Source organism: Colossoma macropomum, unplaced genomic scaffold, assembly GCF_904425465.1.
Source record: "Colossoma macropomum unplaced genomic scaffold, Colossoma_macropomum, whole genome shotgun sequence".
Taxonomy (NCBI): Eukaryota; Metazoa; Chordata; class Actinopteri; order Characiformes; family Serrasalmidae; genus Colossoma; species Colossoma macropomum.
In genome coordinates, this window is record NW_023494797.1 from 4804118 (window position 1) to 4817845 (window position 13728).

General features: G+C 39.1%; 1 protein-coding gene across 2 annotated transcripts in view; it reads right to left on the reverse strand.

The window, feature by feature from the left end:
• Positions 1 to 417: 417 nt before the first annotated feature.
• abcc12 (ATP-binding cassette, sub-family C (CFTR/MRP), member 12) overlaps positions 418 to 13728 on the reverse strand; it is a 33068-nt gene continuing 19757 nt past the window's right edge. For both annotated transcript variants that reach the window (XM_036584076.1, XM_036584075.1), the window contains exons 16-31: positions 13033 to 13167; positions 12068 to 12155; positions 11906 to 11971; positions 11705 to 11794; positions 11439 to 11542; positions 9411 to 9581; positions 8736 to 8962; positions 7713 to 7850; positions 4915 to 5104; positions 3435 to 3524; positions 2982 to 3171; positions 2521 to 2680; positions 2286 to 2364; positions 1951 to 2064; positions 1699 to 1863; positions 418 to 1542 (exon numbers count right to left, since the gene is read on the reverse strand). In XM_036584076.1, coding sequence (XP_036439969.1) covers positions 1450 to 1542; positions 1699 to 1863; positions 1951 to 2064; positions 2286 to 2364; positions 2521 to 2680; positions 2982 to 3171; positions 3435 to 3524; positions 4915 to 5104; positions 7713 to 7850; positions 8736 to 8962; positions 9411 to 9581; positions 11439 to 11542; positions 11705 to 11794; positions 11906 to 11971; positions 12068 to 12155; positions 13033 to 13167 — 2100 coding nt within the window. In that variant the 3' untranslated portion in view covers positions 418 to 1449. The remainder of the gene's footprint in view (positions 1543 to 1698; positions 1864 to 1950; positions 2065 to 2285; positions 2365 to 2520; positions 2681 to 2981; positions 3172 to 3434; positions 3525 to 4914; positions 5105 to 7712; positions 7851 to 8735; positions 8963 to 9410; positions 9582 to 11438; positions 11543 to 11704; positions 11795 to 11905; positions 11972 to 12067; positions 12156 to 13032; positions 13168 to 13728) is intronic.

Below are 13728 nucleotides of genomic sequence, written 5' to 3' on the forward strand. Positions count from 1 at the left end.
GCTGATATCTGATCGATGTCTTTCAACATTCCGTGTTTATTGAGCTGAAGTAATTCTCCTGCTCCCTGTCCAGCCTCGGCTCCTCTCGGCCCTGCTGAAATTTCACTGAATTTCATCAGTGAGCGTATTCACTGATGCAACCCCGAATCAACCTGCTCAGCTGAGGCGGGGAAACAGAGACCCCAGGTGGTCAAATGAAGAAATGCATGCAGGCTCATTGCAGAGAAGAATGTAAAGAATGCATAAAGAATGTTTTATGCAGAACGTTTTGTATTAGGTTAGATACTCTTGATTTATTTTTATTACAGTTTTTATCACAATTACTTTGAGGCATCACACTGTCTTCTAAAAAAAATGCAACACAAATATTTTTACTTTTTTGTAGTGCAACAATGTTTCATTTTATTTGTGTGCAAATTTTATTAAATTATTTTATTTAATTATCTTTTTCCATTAATAAAGCAAATCAGCTGGCATGTCTTCAAATACATAGAAAACAATCAAATAAATACCTTATATTTGTATATACATATCAGTTTTAGTCCTATGAGAACTGGAAGAGCAGCTAAAACTCATTTTATCAGTACTATTCAGCTTGTTTTATAAAGAAAATGAGATGACATGGTACAAACTGCTTAAAGGTCCAGGGGGATACTACAGAAACAGTTTTGCTACAAGCGGTGGAGTTCACTTACACCAAGCATGGAAAATGTACATGCTGTTACATTTTACTGGGTCCTGTAATGTAGCATCAGTACTGTTCTAAAGCAGGTACCAAAAGCAGTCTGCTAGCTGGAATTAGTCCTGAAGGGAGCATGAAAAGAGCAGTGGTTTATTTTATACAAAATAATAAGAGAAAATGTGCTAATCATGTTGCTATAACCAGCAGTCTCAGTAGAGGTGCATAATTACCACTAAAGCACGTACACGATTTTGTGACTTAAATAAGACAGAAATTTGCAGTTCATGTACGGTACAACTGTCATAAAAATGCATGAGAAAAGTGCAAACAGTGATACAGCCATATCTGTGATATCATAAATCACAACCGTGAATACAGTGCCCTTCCCACAGCTTTAGACAATCAAATTCTGTCACGGTAAGATCTTTTTAAATCAGCTTTGCATAGCACCTACTGATGGCAAGACTCCAAGTACAACCTGACTGGTTCCATCTGACCTGGAATCTTTTGGAAACCAAAACAAGTTCTGAGCTGAATGATGTTCTACATAAAAACCTCTTTTAAAAAGCTTTTCCTACTGTAACACCTGGCTGAATACTGGACCCTTCCTTTGTAAATAAAACTGCAGTACACATCATCCCACCCTCATCTGTTCAGCAGGTATATATTGAGATACGAATGGATGGCTCCCAACGTGGTTAATGATGAGTGGACCACAGGCAGAAAGAAAATCAGTGCGGATCAGTGTGTGTGTGTGTGTGTGTGTTTCAGGAGTTGACGCTATTGGCTGCTGCTAGTAGTGATGCAAAGAGAGAGTCGGGTCTCTGGATGAGATCCTGCGGCCGATCAAATTCAACAGCCTGAAAAAGAGACGGGGAGGGGGGGTTACCTTGGAAGGGGGTTTCTCTACTTCTAAAAGTACCAACACTAGAGTTAGCTGCTCTAATAATCAGTCACTTTAGCTTGGTTGTTTTACTAGTTGTTATACTAAAGTAAGCATATGTGTGTGTTCTCACCTTGCCCATGTCCATGACAAGGATGCGGTCACACTCCAGTACAGTGTTAATGCGGTGGGCTATGGTCAGCATGGTGCAGTGCTGGAAGGCATCTCTGATTGTGTGCTGAATCAGGCTGTCTGTCTCAGAGTCTATAGATGCTGTTGCCTCATCCAACAGAATGATCTACACAGCAACAAAACAGTTTACATTTAGATGAGCAGTCTGTATGTGTACAAGCATGTGCGAGTAAGAAACTGTGTGCGTCCTTACTTTAGAATTGCGCAGCAGTGCTCGTGCCATGCACATGAGCTGCCTCTCTCCTACAGAAAAATTCTCTCCGTTCTCCACTACTGCCGACTCCAGCTTCTCTGGCAACTTGGAGATCTATGAAAGATATTGAGAGAGAGTCAAATCTGCTATTGTATGCTATACTATGTTGACTGCAGCAGGACTGAAGTTACTACTTAAACTCCCTCACAGCTAGGTAACATACATAAGCATATATGTATTATAACATACTGATATAATACTGAATAATTTATAGAGGTTAGTTGTTAATAAGTCTTAAGTCTGATAATTGAATAATAACCCCAGAGTTTACTTACTGTTTCTTTCATATATGTTTTCTCCAGAGCCATCCAGATCTCGTCATCTGAGTAGTTATTAAATGGGTCGAGGTTATACCTTCATCAGGTAAAGACAAACACAGATTTACACAGATTTACACATTTAAAGTGCTATAACTAACAATTCTATTAGTTTATGTAACACCGCATTTCATTTCTGGATCTACAGTGCATGCTGAAGTTCACAGGTGAAAACTGTGAGGTGGGAGGTTACCTGACTGTGCCAATGAAGAGGACAGGGTCCTGTGGGATGATAGACAGCTGACTTCGTAGGTCCTGCAGGCCTAAAGTGCTGGTGTCCACATTGTCAATCAAAATGGTGCCTCCTGCCGGCTCCACCAGCCGGAACAGTGCCACACCCAGGGACGACTTGCCTGCCCGACGGAGAGGTTAATTACTTTAACACACAGTAGATTGCCTACTTTTCAAAAAGGAATGTATCCCTATACACTGTCTTATTCACAAGATTGGGCTACATGCTACATTCCAATTCTTGTTTTTCTCAACATTTTCTCTAATAACTTTACAGGAGAAGGAATAAACCTACTTCACTTGTAAAGTAAGTCAATGGAACCAGACATTCTTCCAAGTCAGTTTGGACTGTTTCTGTTTGTCCATTTACCATGAAATTTGACGTGTCCCAACCTTCCTTAAATGTACTGGATCATCTCTAACCTGATCCTGTGCGTCCAACTATGCCGAGCTTCTCTCGTGGCTTTATTGCGAGGTTGAGGTGGTCGAGCACTATAGGTGTGTTCTCTCTGTATCTCATGCTGTAGTCTTCAAAGGTAATAGCGCCCTCTTGTGGCCAGCCAGAAGGAATGCTGACATCTTTCACTTTGCGTGGTGCCTCAGACACACAGCCCTGAAAATATATTAGTAATGAGCAGAGACAATTAGCCTTTAAATGAAAATTTTACAACTAAAGGGAACACCTAAGTTTGTCAGTTCAGTTTAGCATTGAAATGGACATTTAATACTAAGATCAATTTGTGTGACTGGACATTGTAGATTAATTTATATTTATATATCATGAGAAGACATGAGACCAAAAAAAACAATCACAAAAGAATACTCAGTGTATCTTCAAACATTTTGATCTGACAATTGAATGAATAGGATTCTTACAGTGATGTACTCCTGCAATCTCTCCACTGAGGTGAACTTAGCCTCCACTTCCGTAGCGAGCCTGACAACGTACTGCAACATGCCTGTCAACTGCAGTAACAACAAAAAGCACATGCTAAACAATGCTAGCTTACACATCGCACACAACTAAGACTAAGCAAAATTCCATATTGTATATTATACTGCTACACACTGTGAATGTGACATGGCTTAGAATATATTATACAATGTATAAAAGACTAGTAAACCCTTGATGTACCATGTTAAAATGACTTGATCAAGTTAGAGGCATTGTTTAATCACATGAATGCCCTGGTTCATCAAAACATTTATCTAGAACTTTTACAATGGTCAGGATTCTCACACCAAAGTAAAGAAACACTGTGACACTCATCTAAATACTGTAGCTTTCTGTATATCAGTACTGCAAAGACTAATATTTTGATTGTACAGCCCTTCTCACAACCCACGTCATACATAATAAGATACAGTACCCAATAACACCATGATCAACTAAATAATGCTTAATTAGGCCATTTCATTGTAAGTGCTGTTCCAGATAACTGAAACATGAAAGAGAGGCCGCGCGTGTTTGTGTTTGTGAGTGTGCACAAACGCTCAGGGCTGGGAGGCAACTTTCAAAATGTACTGAGTAACGAATTTCTGATTACCTGATTAAAAGTTTAATCAGAGACATAATCTTAAGGGTTATACAATCACTTCAAAGAACTTTCATTCAAAGGCCATTTATCTACATAAACTGCAGTGTCAGTATATTCCCATCAGATCATGGAAGTCATGTAACCCATTTTTCTGATATTTGTAATTTCACTTTCTTGTGTTCAGGCAGGTGTGCTTCTTGGAAATAATATATGTATTGCCTTTACTCTATTTAAAATGACCCCATTTTTATTAAACGTAGTACAACAACTATTGTTTTCTTTTTCTTGTTCGATATTCCATTGGCAAATACTAATATTTCTCAATATATATTTTTTAAAGTACTAAAGTTTAAAATTAGGTATTTTTAATTGAAGCACTTCACTTAAGGTGAGCATCTAAAAGTAGGCTATCATGCTCAGACTCCTCAAATACTATGCGACCCCCACAGGGAGAAATACAGCTATCAACATCACAATGTGTGTGTGGCTATTTCAGGATAGACTTGTTACAGGATTGGACTGAACCAGATTGCTAGGTACATAGTTTCTTGTAATTATTATTATTAATAATAATAATTTTTGTTTAACCCTAATGTATTTTATCATATTATATTTTATTTTATCATATTGCATTTTATAAAGCAATAAGCCACTTAAAGTTTTGTCACACTGACTTTACCACTGTTAAGGGGTTTTTAACTGTGGTGTAATCACTGTAAAACATAGTCTCCTGTGCAAACTGCTTTGGTTTTGAAGAGGCCATGTTCATAGCATAGAAGACAAACACATGCATAAATGTGTAGGTGTGAATGTGTTACCTGTATTGTATAGGAGAGGGCCAGACCCTTGATTGCTGGATTGATGGCATCATTGGGAGTGAGCACTACAAACAGCGCCACCAACAGGGCAACAGTGGCAGACAGGAAGTCCAACCAGAAGGACAGCCAACGTGTTCCACAGTTAAACAGCAGGAAGTGATTGGCGTTGTGGTCACTTATCACTTTGAACCTGTCAAGCAAACATACACACTCACACGTTTACACACATAAATATGTCCACACAGAGGAAATGAGATGATAGAACTAGTCACATATTTTAATTTTAGAGTATTCCAGAGCAAATGTGCTCAGGGTGTTATATTATGATGCTTGATCGCCGTGGAGCTCTACGGGCATTTGATGTCATTGTTATGAAGAGCATTAAGGCTGTATGAGTTATGCGTTATATTCTGTATGAGCTAGACGCAGCATTTTACCAGCGTCTTATTGTTGTAGACAGTGAGTAAAGCAGCTTTTTGTGAAATGTTACAGTTGTATGTTGGTTTATACTTAAACTGAGACCCAATGTACTAAGCTGTTTGCATAAGTTACAGTTGCAAATCGGCTGCATACAGGCACACAAAACTAAAATCACAGTTTATAGGTGCAGGTAGAGCTGGGCAATATGGCCAAAAATGTTATCACGATAAACAAAATGCAGATCGTTCGATATCGATACATATCGCAATCAATGTCAAATCATTATTTCTTTCAAGTTTGAAGGCTGATTTTTGCTCCTGGGGGTTTAATTGCTGTTTTAAACGATCCTTTATAGTCAGAACACAACAAACACTCGCCAAACAGTGGAACATTTCACAAATCTGTCATGGGAGAGTTGCAGAAAGTTTCTGGTGAGCAGTTTTTATCAGTTGGAAAAGCAAGGCCGCAGTTTTTGTAACAGTCATAATTTAAGAAAGAAAACTAAACAAGTAGCCAACAACACTGCTAAACTGTTTAGTTTCTCAACAACATCGACTTAGTACAACCAGCAAACATTAGCTGGCTCGGTACGTCAGTGATGGATCGCATGGTCTTACTGCCTTCACTCCTACCACACCCATGTCAGAGTATATCACAGTATTCAAACACCACCTAGCAGATGACTGGATTTCTCTATACTATCATAGTGGTTTGAGGGGTGAATGTATATCTAACACCAGACAAACAGTCTTCCTTTTAGATATGTTTAAACTGATATTGTTGCTTCTGTGTCTTGTTTGATCTACAGTATAATCAATTCGCCGTGTTGTGCAAGTGACCGAGCGCTGCTTCAAGTTAGCCAGCTATTAAAAACAGCTAGCCTGGAAAGCTAGCGTTCTTCCGCTCTCCAATGCCTCAGCTTCCTCAGTTAACTTTTGTTTAAATCAGGGCTGTAATTTGCATGAACCCACTTCTTTCTTTCACTTTCGTTGCTTGGGAATGCACTAATACTTAAATGACTTTCTGAGCGCTGTAACAGCGTTGTAGTTGTGAGGAGCAGACGTGATTTAATGCTGCTAAAGCTTGTTAGGATGTTAGGAAAGAGGTGAGTTGACTTTAGGACAGTACAGTTACGCCACTTATCTAGTTACTCACACTTGGTCACAGGAGAACAGATCGCCGATCGCTCCACTCAAACAGGGAACTTCAGACATTGCTAAAGTATATTTGGCTATTCATTTTACTTGTCGCCCCCTCCCTCTCTAATCATGTCGAAAAACTCCCTCTCCTGGCGGCAGCAGAGTAGTGTAGCTTTCCTTGCAGCAGAAAACGCCACCAGAGCTTTCACTACAACGTGGAAGTGTGAGAATGGTGTATTACACTGAAAATTTATCAAACATTTCTTACAGTTCTATCGAGGAAAGTTATATTGCAATAATTATCGTTATCGTTTTATCGCCCAGCCCTAGGTGCATGGGAAAACTCACAATACATTTCTTTCCCCTCATACATTTGAGGGACAATTGTGCAAAATTTGGGAGGATCATGCAGAAAATGGGTGGAGCTGTTAAAAGTGCAGCTGATTCTCCTCAATTTACTAAAGTTTGAACACACTGCAGCATCTGGTTTTGCATAGATTTTTCTTTGCCTTTCAAACCAGGCATAAATTTGTGGTAATGTCTCAAAAAACATATTGCTGGAAGACTTTAACAATGCCAGGAGACACAGGCCCATCCCATCTCTTCTGCTATCACTGCAGACTGGAAGGGGCATTTACAGAGCATCACTAGTAGCCTGTTAATGAAGTAATGTTCTTTTTTATTTGAGGGTTACCCCATTTCATATGAGAAGATTTCAACCACTACCCTTTGTAACTAGATGACACTTGAAAACAAGACGTAGGGGTAAAAATAAGAAATGGAACTGGGCCATAATGGCTAAAAGGCCATTAAACATTCTTTTAACTGGTGTAGAATACATTTTTTGTGAAAAAAAGCTTCATTTGTCAACACCAATCTCTCTGTCACTGAGCTATAATTTTCTCTTATTGTCTTGAGCTTATTGACGGCTCCCTTATTTCACTGTGTTTTTTACAAGCACGCAGGGTGTGTGCAGTGTGCAGTCCGATGTGCAGCCTTTGTAAATCTAACATTAATTTCAATATCGTGAATGCATATTTCAGTTGCAACAAGGCTCGTTTTGCGCCGCGCCTGTGTTTGCACATATATGTGGGACTCAGTGTTGTGTTTGTATTGTACTACAGTACTGCTGTTTGTGTTCTTTGGGGAATCCTAATGTTGTATTATACTGGTACATGCTGAACTGTATTGGTATGTGGAATTGTGTTGCTTCATTTTTAGGTGTGTAAGGAGTCTTACTGTTGAATGTACTGTGATCTCTTGTCGTAGGCGTGGATGGTGCTGAGGCCCTGGATGATGGAGGTGGTGAGGGAGATCCAAGGAGAACGACTCACGTTTTCCATTCGCTTCATCTCTCGAATACTCCTCTGGAACACGCTAAACCATGCAAAGCAACATAACATTAATACAGCACACAACACACCTGTCTACTGTTCTGTAAAACACATTATGACAATGAAATGTACATGAAGGATTTCTTAAAATGAAAGTACCTAAGGAATTAATTCTATTTTTAAAGGATTCAGTTGAACAGGAATTGCGAAAAAGTGTTACATGAGGTGTGCTGGTGGTGGAATTTAACAAAAACATGCAATGGTTGGGTTGCACCAAAGAGGACCCAAACCAGTATTCTACATATCTCACAAAATATAAATAAACAAAAAACATTTGCTAATGTTTACTATATTAATATTAATTTGTGATTATTTGTAGTGTACGATTCCCCAGCTAGATGACCAGGGTTCTTTCTGTGTGGAGTTTGCATGTTCTGCATGAGTGTCCTCTGGGTGCTCCGGTTTCCTCCCACAGTCCAAAGACATGGACAGGCGAACTGGAGATGCTAAACTGTCTCAGGTGTGAATTTATGTGTGTTTATGTATTCCTGCCTTCCACCCAATGACCACTGGGATAGTCTCCAGCAAACCCCGCAACCCAGAAGGATAAGCAGCTTGTGTGTGTGTGTGTATCTGTAGTGTATCTTGGCTGGCCTAAGACTATGACACAGTACTGTTATCTCTAAAAATCAGTAAAGCAGGATCAGACTACCAATTGAATCAGTGCTTAAAAATCTCTTCACTTGAAAACGCCATTTATATTTTCATCACCAGGTGGCACTGTTTGCCAAAAATTAATAGCTTGTTTTTATTTGTTTTGCACCAAAGATATTAGACACATAAAGGGAGCTAAACTGCTTCTAAAGATCCAAGGAACTCTGTTCCATCACTGTACTGTTTGTGAGTGAGGGTAGTGCTGGGGACTCACTAGAGGATAACAGTGAAGATGGCCCCCAGGACTGCCACAGCGATGAGGAGGTATGGAAATACGATGCACACGGTCAGGATGGTGAAGGCGACCATCAGGCAGAACTGCAGGAAGTTCTCCATGTTGAATGGCAGGACCGCGTCTATCTCATCCTGGTCCTTGCTGAAGCGATTCACCATACGGCCAGTAGGGGTTGTGTCAAAGAAGCTCATGGGACTGGCCAGGATCTAATGGGCAGAGGTCAAACATTACTGCACAACACCACTGGTTCTCCATCTCAGTCCGGAAGACCACAGTCTGATGCACTTGATTTGAGTCACTGATTAAAGTCAATCATGAGCTTAGTCAGGTGTGTTTGAGCAGAGAACATGCAAAGTCTACAGAACTAGGCTTAAGAACAATGCACTTCACTATTACATGAGCAAAACAATACTTATACTAGTAATACTCAGTGCCCTCATCCTCCAGCACTCGTGGAGGTCCTAAGGTTGCCTATGCTTGACTTAAACAAGCTTCTATAAAACCATGAGCGGAGACTACTTATTTATTAAATTACTTGCTCAGGGTCTGACTCTCTGTCAGTTCTGACTAATTAAAGGTCACAGAAAAAGGCAACTGGTTTATGTGTAAATATGTCAGTCTAAGCACGCAGGTCTAATCTGCTGGGAGACTCACCCTCTTGAACATGGTGTCATGGAGTTTTGAGGAGGCATGTAGTGTGACTTTGGTGAAAGTATAGCCTTTGGCCGCACTCAGCACTAACATGGCGATCACAGTCACTCCATAAATCATCTGATAGAACCCCAGATCTGGGTTCTCAGAGATGTTGCCAGAGCCTGTGCTATTCTATGAGAGAGAGAGAGAGAGAGAGAGAGAGAGAGAGAAGGCATGAAGGGTTAAAACTGCTAAATTACATTACACATATACATAATATACATATAATAATAATAATAACAATAATAATAATGATGATTCCTTCCATTTTTAGTACCTTTCTCACACTCACAATTGCTTCAAAAATACAAATGAGAGGGGATACATTTTCATTCATTCATTTCATTCAGTACCCTGTACTTATATATGATGTTGCAAAAACAGCCCATTTTGAATTCAAAAAGTCAAAAAACGATTTATTTGCATATATCCATCCATATATCCATATTCACCCTATATTAGTTTACCGCCCAATTCACATAGAAATTATAAGGAATATTTCAGCCCATGCTGAATACGAATATGGCACAAAACAGGGCAGCCAATCAGAACCGAGCTGATTTAATCGAGTCTTCAAGGCACAGCAAAACAACCTGTTTAATTCTAAGGAATAAAGAGAGGTTGGAAAATGGTCATGTAAAAATGAATTTAGACCCTTTTTATACATAATTAAAATCCAAAAAAAAATGTAGGATACAGGCCCTTTAAAAAACTGCCATTGTGTCACTTAAAAAACAGTTTGTGTATTTACTCTGTGTATGTGCATGGTCATCAATGAATTTGGCACACAAGGCAAAATTTTATTTGCTATCCCCTCTGTTCCCTGGCAGCTCTGACCTATTTTACATTATCCAGTAACTGTTAAGTGGCATCCCGACACACTGCACAACATCAGATGTTCCTACACAGAACACAGTGTGCCAATACCTCCGCTAGCAAGCTGCCATTACCAGGGTATGCTACTGGTACGCATGTGTGTTGTTTTGCTGGAGGCCAAATGTGAGGGACCCTCCATGTGAGGGACATATCGTACTATCCCAAAGTCAGAGACCACCCTTCATGTATTTCATTTCCAGTGAAAACAGCCATAATGTACAACTTATTCATTTATTAGGCAATATTTCTGAAGAGATATGACAATCCTCTTGCATGAGGATACAGAAAGTCAAAGGAAAATAAATTAAAAAATAGACGTTTTTAATACAAGAGTTAAAAAAATTATTAAAGATTAAACGACAAAATGGAACTCCTATCAATTGTGCAAGACTTGTAGACTTCTTTGAAAGATAAGACAAGATCAAGCTCCACTCTTGCTTCAGACATGAAAAGTGTGAAGACAACTCAGTGCTATGGCTCTGAAAGGACGTGTAGCTGTCAACAAGCTGTTAGTGTGAAAAGGAAATAGACAAAAAAGAACTATGGACTGACCACTGCAGAGTCCAGACCTCAACATCATTGAATGGTTTTGGTATTACTTGGATAGTGGAAAGCAGAAAATGCAACTAACTTCTAACACTGAACTTGGGAGCTATGAAAAATATCCCTGCAGATTTTGAAAAACTGAAGGCAGATCAAGAATGGAAGCTGTGATAAAGCAAATAGTGAGCACACTAAACACTGATAATATATATAGTTGTTAAGGTTTTTTTTCCTGATGCTGAAAAATGAATACCTTGAACTTAATGCCTGTTTTGACTGGAAATGAAAAAAATGAAGGGTGGTATCTGACTTTTGCACTGTACTATTTTATTGCTTCCCATGAAGATATCACATCCCATTTGGATGTCATCATTCAAATACACATGTACTGCAAATGTAAAAATACAAAATACAGTTTTTGTTTCAAAAAGCTAATTAAAGCAAATGATTTCCTTCTGGTTATTTAGGTAAAGCTTAGTTAGTTTTAGGTGCAAGTAGTATTAACTAGCTAGAGTAACAAGTAGGTCAGGTGAAACCCTCAGATAAAAACAGTAAAAACAGTGTGTTTACCCCAGAGCCTTGATCTAGCCAGTAACTGAGCCACCAGTTGCTGAAGGCAGTGGATCCCACCAGCAGGATGAAGATCAATATGACAAAGAGCAACAGAAAGTAACCTAAACCGTGTGAGACAGAAAAACATTAAGAGAGATAAGCAGAGAAAATAAAGGAGGTTAGACCAAAAAAAAAGGATGAGTGAGTGAGTGAGCGAGTGAATGAGTGAGTTTCTGAGTGAGTAAGCGAGTGAGTGAGTGGGAGAGAGAGTGAGTGAGAGTTACCTCCAGCAGCCATGCAGTACCGATGGTAGGTTCTCAGGGTGACTGATCCTTCCTGAGAAACCTCCTTTGTGACCAGCTGATCTTTGCCCTCTGAAGCACACACAGACCATTAAAACGAACTGGGGTTAATTATGAGCTATGGTTCCAGAATAAATGCCATAGAAAGAAATATGTTCCTATGTAACAAAAGAACCTCAGTACCTTTTGTTTTTGGAGCCTCTTTTATTGAGTCATCTGGTTTAACTTTCTCATCAGACATATCAAAGGCTGGAGAAAACAGCAATCAGCAAACAACAATTCAATATTAGTACAATCTTTTAATTAGCGATCACTGAAATAAAAATAAGCTGCATGGCCTCTGACCTGGGTTTACAATTCCATTAGCTTTGGAGTCATCCTGGCCCTGTTGCCTGGAATCAGAAGGAATCGTGGAGGCTTCCTCTTTTTTCTCCTAGGAAATAATGATAGGACAAAATTAAAGCTGAGCAATTTTATAAAAATCAATAGTAAAATGTTTTCCAAATATATTACAGTATTGGATCATGTCTGCATTAATAATTATAATCCTGACATAGCTTGTTTTGATTGGAGTGCTTTGTTCAGCTCTCAACCCAAATTGCACCAAATTGAACCTTACACAGTGTTGTAAACAGTATTCAGGCAGAAAACCAATTTTCAGAGGGGAAACTATTTACCTTTATGTAGTTTGAACTGTTCAATCTAAAGCACCCAGCAAATGACATACTTTGTAGTTTTATGTTTTTGTCATCTACCAACACTGTTTAAATTAAAAATTAATACTGTTGAAATACCAGTATATTGATTATTGTATTGTTTGAAATGTGTCAATGTCTTTTTTTTTTCGAACACTAGGTAAAGCTACACTATGTAAGCTATAGGGATTTGGAGACCTCTCTGGTGGAAATATGTAATTACACGCAACGTAGAACATCATCATGTCTGTTGAGATTGCCGGCAGGACAGGGAATTTTAACAAAAAAATCTTTTATAGTGCTGGTTTAAGAGAAAAAAAAAAAAACATAAAAATAGCAGGAATGCAGGAGCTAAATAGCTAGTAAAAGCAGCTACATCAGATGGAAGGCAATGTAAGGTTAGGCCGGTAGGTTCTACCAGTAGGACTTTTGCTGGAGTTTCTCTTAGGACCATATGCCTTCTTTTTTGTTTTATCGTACAGCTTATTTAGTAACTACACTGTAAAAAATTGACACAGCTTATTGGTATAAACAATGTATTGCCCAGCACTAGACAAAATCATGGCATGTGCATGCAGAAATCAGTGTACTGTCAAAGAAAGGAAGATTCATTACATTGCTTTGTTCCAGCTGGAAGTTGTTGATGAGCTGGGCATATCGCCCCTTTGCTTTCATCAAAGATCTGTGTGTTCCTGCTTCCTTAATCTCTCCATTCTCCAACAGCAAGATCTCATCACAGAACTCCAAATACTGCAGAGAGAGAGAGAGAGAGAGAGAGAGAGAGAGAGAGAGAGGGAAAAGGAAAGAGAGGGGGAAGGTGGGTGTAGGTGAGAGGAAGCCACAAAACAAAATTATTGCATGACAACAGCCTTGAAATCTTTATTGGTAGTGACACATTGAAAGAACTCATTAAGTCACTTGGACAGAACGCTAAGACTGGGTAAAAGAGTTACCAGTGTGCTGGGTTAGCATGACTCAATAAAAATAAATGAACACTGACTGTGCATTTTTTCCTCCCCATTCACCCATAGTTAAGCCTTTCACCCCTAACCGACTGAGATATCTGATTAGATAAAACTGAACTGAGATGAACTATCAATGTCTCCTCTAGCTCCTGTTTCTGATCCTGTTACTGAATAGGTGATATTTCAAACCCTAAATGATCAGTTTTCTAACTGAGTACAGTCATTTAGAAGTGGGTTTCTCGACCCTCTTCTCAGGAACTACTAGCCAGTCCACATTTCTGTTCTGTGTCCAGTTCCTAACACATCTGTGTCAGACAATTAGCATTCTACACTCCTTGATGGCTGA